General features: G+C 44.3%; 1 protein-coding gene across 1 annotated transcript in view; it reads right to left on the reverse strand.

The window, feature by feature from the left end:
• Window positions 1-17,913, reverse strand: part of LOC142202582 (G protein-coupled receptor kinase 5-like) — a 44,664-nt gene that overhangs the window by 20,136 nt on the left and 6,615 nt on the right. The window contains exon 2 of the mRNA XM_075272770.1: window positions 223-318. Coding sequence (XP_075128871.1) covers window positions 223-318 — 96 coding nt within the window. The remainder of the gene's footprint in view (window positions 1-222; window positions 319-17,913) is intronic.

Consider the following 17,913-nt stretch of genomic DNA (forward strand, 5'->3'; position numbering starts at 1 on the left):
AACTAAACAAGGGCACACCCTTCACCCAATGAATCTTACAGTCTGAGACATACAGTAACTGTCATGGTGGAACCAGAAAGCGCCGGCCTAGAAAACCAAAGATTCAATGCCTACAGGATAAAGCCGAAATAACCCAGCCCTATATTACCATAAATAATGCCGCCACCCTCGTCAGGAGAGCTGTAGTAGTCCGTGTTAAGAAATGACTACACGTCTACTCACCCAGCTGTTTGCGTAATTCTTCACACTGGCTGATATGTGGAAACTTTAGGATTTCCTTCCATTTTTTACTCCTCCCTTTCCTTTTGCCACCTCCACCTGCAAAGGAAAAAAAGGAAAAAGTTAGAAGTCTTGAAAAGTCTAAGGAGTTAGAGACTCCAGAATCTTCAACATTTCCTACATATTTTCCACCATGGCCCTGCTAATTCTGTAACTTCCATAGGCTTGAATGGAGAGGGGCACTGACCTGTAGGGCCACCCTTCCATTTACTCTCTACCGTTGACCTAATGGATGGTTGGTCCCAGATATGGTATAACCTTTATATACATCAAATAACTATAGTAAGGTTGGGCGATTTTTGCCTAAAAATCTCAATTTTATTCAAGCTTATGGAGTGATTCTCAACCCTTAAAGAAACTAAAAAAAAGTTCAGGGAGCTGGCATAGGGGCCGGGAGCAGTAAGTGACACCGCGGGCCCCACAAACACTATTATACTCGAGGGTCTTTTCTGGCCCCGAAGTATAATATTTGGAGGCCCGGGAGAGGTAAGGGAACATAAAACACAGTTACTTACCTCTCAACGCTCCATACAGGCACGCGGCCTAGTCATGTGACATCCAGATGTCATTGAAGATGACCAACACCACCAAGGACTGCAGCGGCGTGACAGTGTTTTTTATGTTAGCATCCCCCTTGGTCTCCGATTTTTATAATCAGGGGTCTGAAAAGACCCCACAGTATAAATATTGTTCATGGGTGTTCATTGCTAGCTTAAAGAAAAGTCTGTATACTGAAGTAGTCAGTCAGTAAGTATGGCTCCTGTCTACATTTATCATTCATTTTTGGGTTTAGTGTCCCTTTAAACGTTGGATTATCCTGAACTGTGGATGCGAGAAGCTTAAAGAAAATGCTGTTTTAATTTTACAACTTGCCACAGTTAAAGGGGTTGTCCACTTTGTACAAACTTTCCTTATACTAATATCTCCAGCAGATAAGTAGACTGAGTGAGTGTCATACTGTAGGGCCACGTGTTATCAGCTGAAATTATCCGCTGTTATAAATCAATTGGACACCGCTTTGTGCCCTGGTTCCCCCCCAGAGGGATATGTGAACTTGTATTCTGGCTAATAAAGGGGGCTCCAGACTATGGGAGATACAGAGGATAGTCACATGTTTCACAGGGTAATGAAGACCAACTGATATCTAGTTCTAAGTCAACAGAATTTTGTAAGCATCACTTGAAAGGGGTTGTAGGAAAGTGCTCAAAAACATTCTGAAATTTTTAAGAAATGGCACCACTCTTCTATCTGAGCTAGGCCATCTATTGCTTCTCAGACTCATTCACTTGCGTAGAGTGGATCTATAATACCAGATACAACTTGTATACATGAGTGGCGCTGTTTCTCGAAACGTTTTCTATTCACACACAAGCATTATCAAAATGTGGTTGCCAGGTCAGTCAGCTGGGGTCCCAGTCCTGGCACCCTGGCCAACATTTAGTTTTGCCAAGAGAAGGTCAGCCAGGCATTTCCATTGCTCAGGCCACATTAAGATGAATGGACAACAAACAACAAGGAGCGAAGTTCCGAGGCAGGGGATCCACGCTCTTTGGTTGTGAAGACAAGACACAGGCCAAGGATTTTGACTGGGGAAAACCCTTTATTGAGGGAAGTATAAAACAGATTGCAAGACGCGTTTTGGGCCGTACAGAGGCCCTTCATCAAGTGTGAAATAACACGTTTCATCGGGCCAGATGCAAAACCCTTGGCCTGTGTCTTGTCTTTGCAGAGAGCGCGAATCCCCTGCCAATGACCTTCAGTCCTTGTTGTTTGTTGGCCACAGTATTCCCCGGTCCTCCGGTATTTGCAGGTTGAACCGCTGCCACTCTCACCTGGAACCATAAGTGTCTACATGCGATTTAGGGTGTTGTGACTGCTTCACAACCCCGCAAGGTGAGAGGCCATCTGGTCATTCTATAAAGTACACATATTGTCAAATACTACATTTAGTGTGCTCGGTGTCACATTAGGATTAACGTCTGTCCATGTGCTATAAGGGATGGCTGTGTCCGTCATAACTTGACCTGTTCTCCATTCTGGCTCATTCGAAGGTCAATTTGGGGATGCCCTCTGTGATGTCCATATTCCCTAAGACTGCATGAGCTTGTTCTTCTATGACAAGTGCTTTAATGGTTCTAAAATACCACAAAAAAAATCAAGGGCAACGCTAACTTTCATAGGTAAAATGTAGAACAATGCATCAAATTCCAAATTTTACTATTCTCGTGACCTGGCACAAAACCTATGATTTTGGGTTGCGTAAGTAACACCAGCAGCAGGGATCCACCAAGAACGTCGAATCTATTATAACTCTGTATACACTGCCTACGGTTTCCTGCCCCCAGACCCTGTTGCCTAAAACAGACCTAACAGTACGCTCCGTAATAAGCACATCCCGGGAAATTAAGACCATGAAGATTTGGCAAAGTTCCGCAGTGATCAAAGTTATCTTGAGGAAACATGCTGAATATAGACTTGTGACGTAAGTAGACTGGAATTCGCAGTCTGAAATTAAGAATAATAATCTGTAGAGGAGAATTCCTTGGTAAGAAACGTCGAACATATGTATAACGTCAGACATTATATTCATTTTACACAAAAAAAACTGGATGAAAGTGACATTATCGAGGGCCTGTAAAGATGTCTTCTCCAGACCCAAGCACTGAGGACAGTTGCATTCAGTCAAGTGCAAGGTCATGGACGTCATCTCAGCTCGATCCTACATTCTTTCCATGCAGGTGTTGAACATGTTTTTCGGGAAGATTCTGACCCCTGTCTATGGTACAGGGAAAGCATGTGAGAGCTAATTGTCAAATCATCTCAAATTCTTTGGTAGGAAAGTGGTTCAACAAGTCACAAGGGAAGATGCAGATGTTTGCCTCGCTCCTCACGGATGCTGAACAAATGTTGACCAAATGTCGTCCTCCCCCATGTTCAATAAGCAATGATAAGCTTGAAAGCTTGCTGGTGTTGACAAGACCGTGATGTAATGATGCCATACAACCTTAGACTATCACTCTTCATCTGGCCATACAAATAAGACAAATATCAGCCAAAATGACCAATTTTGATGGAAATGATGGTACAAGATGACCCAACTCTTTCCCTACAGTTATATAAAGCTTCGGGCAGTTCAATGTCAACATGCCCATTCTACGTTTCTCACAACAAGAAAATTGTATGTAGTATGCGCTACATGCGTATGGGCGGGTAATACGGTTGGCCAAACAAACAAACATACATTGGCAGCCTTGTAGACACTTGACCACGTTTTCTGGTTGAACGTTAACGTCTGAGTGGTATCAAGACAGATCGGCTAGATCTTCTTACATTCCAGGGATTCACTTGGTGAGAACCTCAGTTCTCCTTAAAGTTATACGTACACTATGACCGACTACCACCCAAAATGTCATGTAGACTGCCAAAAGAAAGTTCCCTCCGATTTGGCATCAGGAACTATGCCCAGATATACAGCAGATCCAGAATGGATCTGAAGTTGAAGGAACCTAGATGACTTCAGTTACGGGATCAGCTGTCACGATTCTCAAGAGGACAATAAACTGTAGGAGTCAATTGTACCACACTAGTAGATAGTTCTAGTGGTTTTAACGTCAGACAATAATTTTCATAGATATCAATGGAAAATAGCTAAATAACCCAAGCTCTAGTCTCATTGGCTACATGGCCGATGGGAAAAGTCCAGACTTGACTTTGGTAATCAATACATTTGCCTCTTTTGTTTAGAAGAGTACAATGCTCAGGTCTATAAATGCAAATGGGAACTTATAAAATATAATCAATGGTCGACCCAAGGTGACGAGCGTCTACAACCTAAAGTATATGGGGAATGTCTCCTTGGATGAATAGTGAGGAGAACAGGCAGAATTCATGCCAATAACCCAGCAATCATCGCCGCCTGATGCATCTGGGGGTAAGTGGCTGATGGGTGATCACGAGAACTGGAACTAGGGTGTTCAGACTGACCATCAGTGACTATATTTCTCACCTTGATCATTCATTTCCTGACTTGGCATTCCTCTAAACCGGCCATACACTTTAGACACCGGGCAGAGTATGCATGTGTTCTCAATACGGAGAGGAGAATACACCATTGCCAGTAGACACCGCTGGTGGAGGATGATCTCCACTGAGAACGCACTCAAATTTTTTAACTTTTCGACATTCTGGCTTCTGCCATTAGAGTAAAGTCGAGATACCACAGCACACATTAGATATTTGGATGCTTACATTTTGGTGGATTTGGCTAATGTTCATACAATATGAATGGCCGCGTGAAGAGGACCTTTTATCCTACAATAGGCACCCTTCTACCAATTCCTGCACAGGATTTTTTTTTCTCTCGCTCTCACCATTCTTGAGCAGTCAGTGCTGATAGTTTTGGTGCCAGATATTCTAATTAGGCTGTCTAATGCCAAGTGGGTGGTGTCAAGTAAAGCAGGCAAGGGAGACTGACTCATAGCTACAATCAGAGGTGGGCGGTGTCAGAGCCCTACTGACACCACCCACTTTACATTAGAAAGTCTAAGTAGCTAACTAACTGCACTGATTGCTCTGGAAAGGTGTGGGCTAGAGAAAACTTTCCAGTGGTGCTGAAATCACATGACGGTGAGCCTAAATAGAAGAACTGCAGTTGCTGGAGATGGTGAAGGGTCCTCCTTAAAAGAGTTATACTGTTACAAGCTTTTAAGCACTTTCGACGGGGCCTAACTGTTGCGACCACCATCAGGGGTGAACCTGCCCCTTTCGCCGCCCGAGGCGAACTACAGAAAGCCCCCCCCGGAGGAGGGGGTGTGGCAGAGCGGAAGGGGCGGGTGCTTAGCAAAGGGGGCAGAGCTTAGCACTGTTCGCAGGCAGAGAGCAGGCACGGAGAGGACCTGCTCTCTGCCTGAGCGTGAGGGGAGGCTGCTGGAGCAGCGCTGCTCCAGTGGCCTCCCCAATCCACCACTCGGTGCTAAGCCAGTCCAGGGCAGCTTGTCCTGGACTGGCTTAGGTAAGCAAAAATGCCGCCCTCCCTGGGGCCTCATGGGAGGTGCGGCGCTGACCACCATTCATCAGAAGAAAGGGGTCCTGTGTAGCTACCCTTTGGTGTCAGTGCACCCCATGCTGGCAGACCCAGTAGCCCTATAGAAGTGAATGGAGTACTAGCTATACCAAGAACTCTGGGACTTCAAAGGGAGGCTTCAAGGGAGTTTCAGCATCTTAAGTATCTAGAACGGTGGAATCCCTTCAAACTGGCTTGGTGTCAGTAAAGGGAGTAGGTTTCTGAATAGCAAGCTACCTCCCAGCCAAAGAAATAGCGATCTAACACCCTTCCCTTTAGTTATAGCCTGCTGTTTATCAAACTCTAGGACTGGACATTTAGGGGGACTGAAGAATTAGGACACCTACTAGACTGTGATGAAGGTTGTGTACAGGGATAAGGATCCTACTAAAATTTTATATACTTTTTTTTTTTTTCCAAACTTTGCGTCACTTCTCAAGTATCCTACATTCCATCGCAAGATACGGCCAAGGAAAAGTTCATGCAGACCTAAAGGAAGGGACGGGCACGAGTCCAAGGCTTTGTATGCTTATGGCACCTTTCGTGGTAACCTTGGCACAGCCGGCAGCTACACTGTTTATCTTTATGTAATTGCCCTACCAAAAGTAAATATTAAATAATGAAATCAAAATCAACAGCGACTAAAAAGTCTGATTGTCTTATCATAACACAAACGTTTCCTTCTGGAATGAAGTCAGAGCTCACGACACAAAACTGGGGAAGTGCCAAAGTCAGCAGCGCTGCGAGCAGCAGGCAGAGCGCAGAAGTACACCACAATACATAATAACACGGCACAGGCCATGGGGTGGGGCGAGATACCACAGGGTGTAATAGAGGTCAGAACATGGCTGACAAAGGCCGGGGGGATAGACCACAAAGTGCAATAGTGGCCACAACATGGAAAGCGGAGGGGGAGGATTTACCGCAGTGTGGACTGGAAGTTAACACATTGTAGACGGAGAAGGAGGAAGTTGTAGATTTTCTGCGGCTTGAGGTGGAAAAGGGGGGATTTGCACCACAGGAAATGTAAATTTTTGGATAATAGATTAATAAAGCCACAATGATAGCAAATCATAAAAGCGATATAATATACAGATGCAGCAAAGGTTAACATGACTCATAACTCGCTGGCAACAGGGTGGCACTGAGTGTAAACTCGACTCTTTCAACGGCTTTTGTGGTCTTCTGAGATAGGATATCACGGCACAGAAAGTTATCACAATAGTGCTACATCCAGTATAACATCAGATACACGGCCTACAAAAGGCCACCAGCTATAGTGTGTACCAACAAACCGTGCCCATACTAAAGCATGACATTGCTTGTACGCTCCTCCAGCTACGTTGACCATACCAATGATCGCCCACTCACAAATGACTTCCTTTTCCTACATGGGGGTCCATGAGTCCATTATGAGATGGATAATGGGGGGTCCATGATCAGAGTTCAGTCCATAAAACAGGTATTTTGAACGTCAACATTTATGAAAGAACCAAACGATAGGCCATAAATGTCTGACGCAGGTACCATCTTAGGGTCGTCCACCTACCTGAGAAGGAGCAGAAGCTCCATCCGGGTGAAGAGAGAATCGAGACATGGCTATGCATGTGTTTAGCCATGTCCATTCAGCTTGGCGTTACAGAAACCGGCTACAATGGGGATCCCTGGTATAGGTCCCAAAAGTGAAATTTGCATCGGTCAGACATGTTATGGCACATCCTATGGATACATCATAAATGATAAATGCGGGAATACCCTTTGAAAGGAGTTTTCTGGCCCCGATAGTGTTTTTTATACCGAGTACCTATCCACAGGATAGGATAGACTATACTACATTTTATACAGAATAGGCCATGAGTATCAGTGGGGGGTCCCAAACCTAGAAGTTGCACCGATCAGCTGATCCGGCTGCCTCCTGGCCCTTGGAAGCTACTGCTGTGGACAAGGCCAGAAGTAATATATAGGTTATAGGTGCAAAGAGACAGTCCTGTCCAATGTATAGCTTTCAGCTCTGACCAGTGGGGACCCAACACCTAGTCGCTGCATGGATCAGCTGAATCGGCTGCCTCCGGGCACCACTGCAGTAAGGATTGGAGGGCTGCTTGGTGGTGAACAGTCATCTCACCACCACATTGTGACGTTAGCCAGAATTTAGATTCACCAACAACATCAATGTGCACATCCACTCCATGATACATGTGAATATTGATGCACTTGTTGACTTACAAAATACAAGGTTACACTTTAAGCCGCAGAGGCGAGTCTATGATAGATGGCTGGTTGGGATGTGGCGTTGTGCTTCACTCTGACCATTCCCACCCTCAGATTAGGACATTTGACTAGATTTACATTGTTAATAGATAGTTTTTGCCTATTGTGCGGTTCTCCCCAAGCTCTCCTGAAGAGTTTACAAAAGCCAATCAAATGACAGCGATGTGCTCGGCTCTAACACCAAGAGTCACAGCCAAGGCCACAGACTACCCAAACTGTAATGGGAACGCGACCCCTAGGATCCCGAAAAACAGATTGTGGGGGCAGAGGCACGGTCTATAGTCCTTTCACTGCACAGCCTAGTGAAGTCCGGACTGTATCTGGTACCGCAGTTTGATCGATTCAGTTGTGGTCCTTTAGTCAGTGTAGCTGATCCCATGTTCTATTGATCAGTTGGGATCCAAAAAGAAGGGACAGCACTGAGCTCGTAATGATAGCCTAACCATTTAAGGGGGCTCATTGAGTCAAAGGTTCCAATCTGGGGTCTGAATGAGTTTAAAGGGGTTCTCCAGAGTGTTCTGAGTTGGTTCTGACCCTGGGTCACATGGTTAGAACCTGTGTCCCTCCTAGAATATTCTGCCTCGTCCCTCTTCTTTCATGTTCATCACTAGTTACCTGTGCTATAGTCATCCGGCCCCCAAGACACAAGAGTCGGGAGAAGGTGGAGAGAATTGGGAGACTAGAGGCTGGTTCTGATCATATGACCCGGGATCGGAACCAGTCTGGAACCCCTAGGTAAAGCATATAATTCATTGAGGTCTAGGGGAGAGTTTTCTAGAAATACTTTCACCCGCAGAGGGAGCAGATAAGCTGTGACATCATCCATGGTCAGTGGTGGATGTAATGATGGGTCATGGGTGTTATCTTCTATTGTAATCCTGTCTGTGATGTGAATATGAGGTCACTGCTACAAAGAAAACCCTTAAACTTGTGAGTCTATTTTTAGGCTTAGTATCCGGAATGAGAAATTGTGGGAGTTACTACTTATTATTAAACAACTGGATCATAATATAAATTTTTTTTTATACATTTCAAAAATCATAAAAACTTGGTTTACCATATAAGTGAGTTTTTAGTGACACATTCCCTTTAAGGTGGAGCAGTAAGACTGACCTGTGCCTTATATGCATAACTTACACCCTAACCCAGTCTTATCCTGCATCCGATGAGAGCCCACCACCATATTATGATGACCAGATGACACCGCAGATGTTACATTACATAAAGAAGCTTCCGATAAGCTGCACATAAGACGCCCCAGGACTGGATTAAGATGCAGATTTCACTATAGGTTTTCACTTATACCAGCTTCAGACTGAGAAACACCAGCGCTGACGTACCTAGAGGGATAAAACGGCTCGCTTCAACTACGTCATGTATCAGAAGCCAATGGCTCCCTACCAAGATACCACCATCTGTGGAGGACTACATTAGGAGAAACAGGAGTGTCCCCCGACAAAGTCCATAGGTGCTACTGAGATAATCTCTTCCAACGGCATCAACTTCTTACGAGACGTCTTTCCTAAGAGATATAGTCTCTTACGAAAATGGGTTTGGTGGTCATAAGTGGTTGGCCTGGCTCACCATATAGAGATGAGTATCTAGTACTTCTATTGTCAGAACCTCTCAATAGAGTCGGAAGACATAACCCGTGAGGAGGCCATAAACGTCTCAACAACAGGTCAGATGTCCATCAGTAGGTGCCACCAGTCTGAAGGAAGACCGTTCTAACAAGTTGGACAATCGCTATACCTGAATTTAAAGGGATCTTCCATTCCAATACACATGGTTTGACCACTAGTTAAAACAAAGTATAAAAAGTGAATAGTGTCCAAAAACCATGGTGGAGGTCCTGAGAGTCCTTCAGTTAACTTAAGCCAAATCCACCAAGACATAAGGATAAGCATACAGACTACTCAACGAGCAGCAAGACACCAACGCCTCCTCCTTCCTGTGGTAAGCCATGGTGTCATTTTAATAGATTTCTTTGGTAAAATCAGTAGGTGCACATCACATAACAGGACATGAAGGGGAAAAAGAAAAGTGAGCGGAATACTTCAAGATAAATCTGTAATGAAACCAATGACTCAAAGATACAATAACATGATCTCCATGATTGAGATGACGCACTCGATCATGTAACATACAAGTCATACACTACATGTATGACACAACCCTCCATGAGTTGGGTATCTGACTCTCAGAATGACTTTTGGCACCTGCCCAAGTCACAGTAAAAACGCATTTTTCGGAAGTTTGTACAAACCAAGATATTATGGAAGGACAGATATAGCAAATCATTTTCTGTTTTGCTTCCATATGGTCCCTATTACAGTGCACAGATGACGTTACGGCCAGTACGGCTCCCTAGAGGATGTCCATCGGGTAAGGAGGCCAGCATGACTCTTCAGAGTAATGGCTCCACCCTCATGACTCTTTAACGATCACTAGAATTGAAACGACCTGTTCACAAAGGACTTTTTATGGGTTGTGTTGCGTCAGCCATAAAACAGGAGATCGTTGATACGGGTACACTCAGGACCTGACTGGTGGAGTTCAGAAGACAAACCACCAATTCCAACTCTAGATTCAGATTGATTATTTTGGAGTCATAGTCGGTAACTAGAGATGAGCGAAAACTGATCAGGATCAGCCATTTCGAACAGCACACTCCCATAGAAATGAATGGAAGCGACCAGCCGCCGGCAAAGTGTACGTGCCAGGTGCTTCCATTCATTTCTACGGGACCGTGCTGTTCGGAACGGCTGATCCGAACAGTGTTCGCTCATCTCTATTGATAACTTTTACAAACCATCCACTCAAAACTGGCCCAACTAAGACTCCACAGCCCTGGTTCTGGATATCACGTTGGGGCGGCCTGGGATTCTCAATAGTCCTGACAACGTCCATTCAGAGAGAACCTTTCACCACCTCCACCAACTCCTTATACCCTCCAATAGGCACCACTTTACCGATTCCAGTACAGTTGGACTTTTTTCTCCCCAATTGTTTCTGTTAGTTTCAGCAGAGACTCTACATGCGCCTGTGCCAACAAGGACAGGCGCATGTACTTAAATTTAAAAAAATAAAAATAAAAAAATACATATATAAATCTTTTTATACCCAGACCTTGAAGACAAAACTCCTAACAAGCAAAGCGAGAAATAAGCAGCTTTTTATGCTGCGAATAACAGACAGATGAGATTAGATGGAGATGGGACAAGTGATTTTAGAGGGATAAACTGCTGGGTGAAATCAGATTTCATTTGGCAGCGAGACGTGATGCCAGATGGTGCAGAACCCACTATACAACCCACCATAGGAGAACAGTCTGAAGAGCAAATGCTACAGAAGCAAAGGTGGACTCTGCAGACTACGAGACGCACACTCATATTATTAGCAAACTTTTTGTAATAAAAGTTATTATAGATAGATATAGATAGATAGATAGATAGATAGATAGAGATATATGTCCGAAAAAGTGTGTGTGTGTGTCTGTGTAATATATATATATATATATATATATATATATACCCACACTTTTTCAGACATATCTATCTATATAACTTATTACAAAAAGTTTGCTAATAATATGAATCTGCATCTCGTAGTCTCAACATTAAAAAAAAAAAACATGGCTGATACACAAATTTATTTTATTTTGTATGCAGTTTCATATACTAAACTAGAAAAACTGCATAAAATTATCTTTAAATTGATGAGATTTCGTTTATTTTTACGCTTGTTTTTTAAGTTTACAAACCAATTATTGAAGGAGAATTTAAATATTTTATTTTTATATAATTTTTTGTAAGTTTATAAAACCAACTACCAACTATCGCGGGAGAAAATAGGACATAAAAACAATGCCATAAATTAGAAACCGGCTGTAATATTATGTGCCACAAACATCAAAGGAAGCGGGCGCGCTATTCATAGGGGATGTTTATTTTAACTTGAAAGGGCAGCGAGACAAATTAGCATAACCCTGTGTTTATATAATGCGCCATCTACATAAATCCAATGATACCGCCAAACCCATGTAAATAAGACTGCACCGTACTATGAGGCTAATGGGTAAAATGGACGTCACCTGCAAAGTATTACAAAACTACACAAGTGACCAGAGTAGGGGTGTATTAGTGAATTTGTTATATCGCTGTTGTCTCAAGGGTTCTCTTATTAGAGCCAATCGCACCTGAACTAGGAATTTGGCAGAAATCGGTGGTTTTATAACAAAACTATTGTTCCGTATGCAGGAATATAGAACAGCATTTTGTATTCTGCTAAAGGACAACTCACCGCGTCAGTAATGCTATACTACATTATAGAGTCTCTAGGATTATGATTAAAGTTATATGATCACAGCTGGAGCACCATAACCAAATCACCTTCCCTCTGTATTTACTGCCGGGCTACCCTGGTACATAGCGATCAGAAGAAAACCCTATAAAGATGGCCATACATGTCAAATAAAAAGGGTTGCCCATGGACTTTACTACTGAAGGGGCCAAGTGAGAAAGAAGCAGAAAAACCACAGATAAACAGAGGCTGCTGGAGCTAATAGTAAGTTTTCTACCTCACCCCTTCTTCTATATAGTATACTACATGACTACCTGATCCTGCTGCTTAGTGAGTTAGACAGTGTTAGGGTACGTTCACACGGCATCGACGTCCCACGTCCTTCGCTGAGGCCGCTGAATGGACTCAGCAGTCACGTGCAATAGGGAATTCCGCATGTGAATCCATTCAAGCCGCAGGACCATATTGGGAGGCATCGGAGACAGGAGAGTATGTTTTTGTATTTTTTTTTTCTCTCACCTCCCCCGACCTAATTAAAAAAAATATATAATCCTGAACAATCCCTTTAAGGCGATATTCACAGAATACACATGTCACTTTTGGGGCTCCGGTTATAACTATATTTAATTGAAGTTATTCCGAGATCCAAACAGTTCTGACAGTAACTCTAATCCTTTGTCTTTTTACGACTTCTACGGAAAACGTGTGAGTATATGACTTGTATACAACCCGCGTGGCTGGACGAAAGAGACGGCAATATTTTAGGATGCACTTTTACATTGACATCTGAGAAGTGGGTGTCTGGACCTAAATTCAAGCGATGGCTGAGGATCTGGAGATAGTGGAGTACATACTCCCATAGAGACGAATGGAATGACCTGCCACTCCATTGATGCTGCAAACACAGGACCCCCACATAACCCCACAGTCCGACCCCACTAATGAGCAAGTTATCTATATGGGGGCAGGTTATAACTTCTAAGCTTGGTTTAAAACCAGCTCAGCAAAGCAAGTCTGTCATATAGCGGACGCCCATCCTTGGGACCACTGAGGGCTCCACCACCGTCATGTACCCTATGAGGTGACACGCTCTTCAGATGGGGACTAGACAAACACCAGCAGTACGTTGCGCATAAAATAAATATGGCTGCTTTCTTCCAGTAACAGCGCCTCCCCTGTTCATAGGTAGCGTGTGGTATAGCAGCTTAGCAATGTTCATGTAACTACAGCTTAGGTTCAATGGCAGCCACAACAAAGAGAGCAGCCATGTTTTCTAAGCGTATCAACAATGGCCGACTAGAGTCACCAAGTGCGGTCAGACGTTAATGGATATGGTGGGTACACTTTAAGGCCTACTATACGTTTGTAATGCATCCAGATTTTCGGGATAGTAATATGGCCATAAATCCCATTTAGATCTTGGGATTAATGACCCAAACGTACATCATAAACCTCTGTGATGGCTGAGCAATGCAGCCTTGCTGTGCTGGAGTCCTGGGTTCGAATCCCACCAGGAACAACATCTGCAAGGAGTTTGTATGTTCTCCCTGTGTTTGTGTGGATTTCCTCCCATTATACAGAGACATACAGATAGGGAAAAAAATGTACATTGTGATCCCTATATGGGGCACACAATCCACATTAAATTAAAAAAAAAAAAAATCCCTGTGATGTTGTAAATTTGGGCAATTTTTTCCACGATTTGAGCAGAATTGGTGGCCATAACATGGTACCGAAAATCCAGGAGAACTACAGCCATGTGCAAGAGACCTAAAGGTGCGGAGAAAATGTCCGGACAACCCCCTTTAGTTCCCCGTTCACATTGATGGATCACGTATGATGACGCAGCGTCCCTACTGGTCTGTAGACACACCATGTGACCTCATATGGCGCCTCCTTGAGGTTCTCCTCTGTCCACACTGCGCAGCAGGTATCGTATAGGCATAGTATAAGTATGTATCTACCCTATAGACGTGTAATACACATGTACATGACACCGACACCACAGAATACATTCAGAGGAATTGTCCATTAATCTGGACTGAATTACTCTACACAGTGTCAACCTCGTAACTGCAACCTCCAAAGCATCGCAGCGTTCTGGAACTTGTAGTTCTACAACAGACAGCCGTGCACGCGATACTGTATGCAATAAATAAACCTGAGCTCCTTTCTCGTACGACTCCAAATCTGGGAGGTGACAAGGTGGCTGTTTATACAATGGATTCTAGCACTCTTATCTCCAGAGATTGGGGACACAGTCCAAATACCACACGCGTCTAAAAATAACCGGACTGACGGCATAAGACACATTACCAGTTGATGGATGAAACAAAGTGGTCCGCCCAGTACCGAAAACCTATATGTGGGATTGTCGCTGCACCCACTAACCCCCCTCACCAATCTTCCAAAAGAAGCAACAGCATAACACGAGAATACAAGCAGGACACTCCATGCATATGCAAAAGCCAAATACGTCTTGGGATCGCTCTCTCAAGATTAACATTGGTTTAAGTTAAGGAGACCCTAAAAACTTTTGGTGAGGCCTCCAGTAGTCCAATGCGGTCACTCTTCTTCCAGCCATTGTCTTTGACTCTCTGCATTAATAAAGGATATACAATAAACAAGCTAAGGTATAAAGTGACACTCCGCCTATTAAAGAAGCAGGATCGGAGCAGTGGTTCACGCCTGAATAGAACAAGGCCCTCAGGCTTTGTAGACAATGAAGGGGATGTGACACTCCCACCATCACCAGAGGACTTTCACTCTGACAACAAGTAGACATTTACTAAAGGGTTTGTCTTATGACCTGTCCATACGTCCTAGTGATAACATAGAGGGGATCCCCTTGAATTAGAGGTTTAAGCTGTCTTTGTATTGCATGGACATACATCTTGTAATACAACATTTCACCTGTAGTGGCCACTGCAGGGGAAACACCTGACTAGCACATGTTTTTGAAAGGGGGAGTTTCTAATGAGACCACCCCTTTAAATCCAGGATTTTAAATGATGGCGTATGCTTAAAATAGGTCATCAATTAAAGACTAACTTCACAGGCCCTCAATCACATGGCCTGATCGGAGCTCAGGCCCATTCAAGCGAATGGGCTGAACTGCAATACCAAGCACAGCCCCTATACAAATGTACGGCGCTGTATTTGGTAAGTCCTGAAGGTGCTGCAGCATTCTTCCAAATACTGCAGCCTCTTCCAACAGCTGTTCAGCAGGTAACCTAGGTTTTGGGCCCATGCCTATCTTTAATGGATGACCTAGGTCATCCATTAAAGGTTGCAAAGCCTGGAAAAACCTCTTTAATGCACGATTACAGGCCCAAATCGTCAAGAGATTGCTCTTAGACCATGTTCAGATTTGTTTCCTTAATCCTGACCCAATCTGCCAATATTCTGCAGCAAGTAAATGAAGCTCTGTGTACCCCAATCACATACAGCGGGAATTACAATGAAGGCTAGCACCACTGGACTACAATGAAGGCTAGCACCACAGAACTACAATGAAGGCCAGCACCACTGAACTACAATGAAGGCCAGCACCACTGAACTACAATGAAGGCCAGCACCACTGAACTACAATGAAGGCCAGCACCACTGAACTACAATGAAGGCCAGCACCACTGAACTACAATGAAGGCCAGCACCACTGAACTACAATGAAGGCCAGCACCACTGAACTACAATGAAGGCCAGCACCACTGAACTACAATGAAGGCCAGCACCACTGAACTACAATGAAGGCCAGCACCACTGAACTACAATGAAGGCCAGCACCACTGGGCTACAATGAAGGCCAGCACCACTGGGCTACAATGAAGGCCAGCACCACTGGGCTACAATGAAGGCCAGCACCACTGGGCTACAATGAAGGCCAGCACCACTGAACTACAATGAAGGCCAGCACCACTGAACTACAATGAAGGCCAGCACCACTGAACTACAATGAAGGCCAGCACCACTGAACTACAATGAAGGCCAGCACCACTGAACTACAATGAAGGCCAGCACCACTGAACTACAATGAAGGCTAGCACCACTGAACTACAATGAAGGCTAGCACCACTGAACTACAATGAAGGTTAGCACCACTGTACTACAATGAAGGCTACAACCACTGTATTACAATGAAGGCTAGCACCACTGAACTACAATGAAGGCTAGCACCACTGAACTACAATGAAGGCTAGCACCACTGAACTACAATGAAGGCTAGCACCACTGGACTACAATGAAGGCTAGCACCACTGGACTACAATGAAGGCTAGCACCACTGAACTACAATGAAGGCTAGCACCACTGAACTACAATGAAGGCTAGCACCACTGAACTACAATGAAGGTTAGCACCACTGTACTACAATGAAGGCTAGCACCACTGAACTACAATGAAGGCTAGCACCACTGAACTACAATGAAGGCTAGCACCACTGGACTACAATGAAGGCTAGCACCACTGGACTACAATGAAGGCTAGCACCACTGGACTACAATGAAGGCTAGCACCACTGTACTACAATGAAGGCTAGCACCACTGTACTACAATGAAGGCTAGCACCACTGGACTACAATGAAGGCTAACACCACTGGACTACAATGAAGGCTAACACCACTGGACTACAATGAGGGCTAGCACCACTGAACTACAATGAGGGCTAGCACCACTGAACTACAATGAAGGCTAGCACCACTGGACTACAATGAAGGCTAGCACCACTGTAGTACAATGAAGGCTAGCACCACTGTAGTACAATGAAGGCTAGCACCACTGGACTACAATGAAGTATAACACATATGGATCTGCTCTTTCATTCCTGGTGGACAAAGTTTCATCCACAGATGTCAGCAGCAGATTCTTTGATAAATCCAAGCTGGATGCGCCTATGGCTATCTCAGCACATGTGAACATAGCCTTATGGTGACCACACTCATAGCTGTCAGCCAGCAGCTACTCCTTTCACCCTTCATACACATGCACACTTGGACATATTTGCCAACATTCAAAGTTTCAACTCCAGGAGAATGGAGACAGGGTCATACCCCCAATAGGACAAGTTCTTGCTTACTGGACCCCTTGTTGTGACACGGACAGACCCTTTTTTCGGGATGTGATTGGCGTATAAAGTGACACTTCACCTAAACTAACAGCTAGCCTGGGAGATTTATATGTATTGCAACTTTTTGACTGGACCTTTCCTTTAAAGGAGTTTTCACCGCTTTGTAATTGATGACCTTTCAATAGGATAGGTTAATAACTGAAGATGAGCGGGGATCAAATACTGAAGCACCAACGCTGATCAGCTGCATGAAGTGGCCGTGGCATACACTACTTACAAATACTGCAGAACACATTGTATAGCGGCTGTGCTTGGTTTTGCAGCTCAGTTCATTCACTTGAATGGGACCAAGCTGGGAATAGGCCATGCGACCGATAAACGAAACGTTACAAATAGCTGATCCACGAGGTCCCAGACACCCAACCCCCACAGACCTTTAACTGAGCAATCCTAAGGAAAGGTCATCAATTAAAGAGTAGGTAGGTAGGTAAGCTTGATGGGTAGGTGATCAGTATATGGTCTGTGGGGGTCTGAGACCCAGACCCTGTACAGAGCAGCTGTTGCCGGACTTTGCCTAATGGGGTAGTTGAGGCCAAAATCTGTACTAAAAACATTAAAAACAAGCTATAAATGATACTAATCCTGCAGCAATAAACAGTTTACAGATGGGGCTGGAGATGAGAGGGGAGAATACACAAGCCCTCCAAACTACGTCATTGGCCGATCCCTCCCTGCCGGCACAGGAAACATACGCTTTGTATGGCTTGTATACGCTGCTGTAGTAGTGGAGGAAGGTTACTATTATCTACTAGGACCTGAGTCATGTTCACAGCACTACATTCAGGTCACAGCTGTAGTATACAGACCCCTACCTCAGTGGTGTCCTACAGCTTCATGCCATCCGCTGCTGCAGAACCTCTTCACGTGACCGCTG

Source organism: Leptodactylus fuscus, chromosome 5 (genome assembly GCF_031893055.1).
Source record: "Leptodactylus fuscus isolate aLepFus1 chromosome 5, aLepFus1.hap2, whole genome shotgun sequence".
Taxonomy (NCBI): Eukaryota; Metazoa; Chordata; class Amphibia; order Anura; family Leptodactylidae; genus Leptodactylus; species Leptodactylus fuscus.